Source organism: Solanum verrucosum, unplaced genomic scaffold, assembly GCF_900185275.1.
Source record: "Solanum verrucosum unplaced genomic scaffold, falcon-dt-bn FXZP01000078.1, whole genome shotgun sequence".
Classification (NCBI taxonomy): domain Eukaryota; kingdom Viridiplantae; phylum Streptophyta; class Magnoliopsida; order Solanales; family Solanaceae; genus Solanum; species Solanum verrucosum.
In genome coordinates, this window is record NW_026020150.1 from 1,160,024 (window position 1) to 1,161,226 (window position 1,203).

Here is a 1,203-nt window from a genome sequence, read left to right on the forward strand (position 1 = left end):
TTCCTATTAGAAGCATTTGGATCCGGGCCATCATGAGAAACTTGATTGGTCTCTTACCCTTTTGTCTTAAGTATAGGGCAATCTCTCATCCTATGACCCTTACTCCCACATCCAAAGAATCCATCCGTGTTGACAAGACACTTGCCCAAATGTTACTTTCCACAAGTTGCACACCTAGTCCTCTCAAAAGTAGAACCACCTCCATTCCCTCTATGAGGTTTATGGTTAGACACCATATCATTGTTGACCATTGAAGAATCTTGTTTATAGAACCTCTTCTTAGACCTAGATTGGTTTTGTTCATCCGGCCTATCCCTCTTCATATCTCTATTCATCTTCCTAAGTTTCGTCTCCTAAAGTTGATGAGCATAAACCATAAGTCTAGATATATCCATATCATGATGGAGTATGGCCGTACGACACTTTTCTTTAACCAAACCGGAAATCACCATCACACACTTATTCATTCTTGCCCAAGAATTTGCTACCAAGGTAGGAGAATACTTAAAGAGTTCAGTAAACTTGAGAGAGTATTCCTTCACATTCATATTGTCTTGACGTAGGTTCATGAACTCAACCAACTTTTTCTCCCTCAACTCTAAGGGGAAAAACCTATCAAGAAAGGTCGTCTTAAACACTCCCCAATCCATTGGGTCAGCCACTATGCGTCTCTCATCCCTCCATTTCTCAAACCACACTAGAGCTACATCCTTGAGTTGGTTGAAAACCAACTCCGCCTTCTCCATAGGAGTCACTCCCATGGCATCCACAATCTTAAAAACCTCATCAATAAAGTTTTGTGGGTCCTCATCTACCTTAGAACCCAAGAAGGTAGAATGATTCATCCTTGTGAAATCCCTTAACCTTGAGGCCACGGTACTCTCAATATCATTCACCCTAGGCATAACATCTCTATTTGCTTGAGTAGTCATGGCACAGGCTAGGGAGAGAAAAGCCTCACTAATCTCCCCATTAGTCATATCCGAGGGAACCACCGGAACCTCATTCTCTTACACACCTAAAAATGCTTGGCCACCTTGCACTCCTTGGGGAGGAACTCCCTCATGATCTATCTACTTTTCCGCTCTCTTCCGATTAGCCCTCGTATTCATATCATATAAACACAAGAGACAAATTAGGAAAAGAACACTTATAGACCAAACTCTAAGGCACGACCTACAGAATAATGAAAGAAATTTAAAC

General features: G+C 41.6%; 1 protein-coding gene across 1 annotated transcript; it reads right to left on the bottom strand.

Moving 5' to 3' along the window:
* Positions 1 to 353: 353 nt before the first annotated feature.
* LOC125828071 (uncharacterized) lies at positions 354 to 980 on the bottom strand. Its single transcript, XM_049507374.1, has one exon. The coding sequence runs from the start codon at positions 978 to 980 to the stop codon at positions 354 to 356; it is 627 nt and encodes a 208-aa protein (XP_049363331.1).
* Positions 981 to 1,203: the final 223 nt, after the last annotated feature.

Bases quoted from the DNA above. Each gene is read 5' to 3' on its own strand.
- LOC125828071 (XM_049507374.1), bottom strand. From the start codon at position 980: ATGACTAATGGGGAGATTAGTGAGGCTTTTCTCTCCCTAGCCTGTGCC.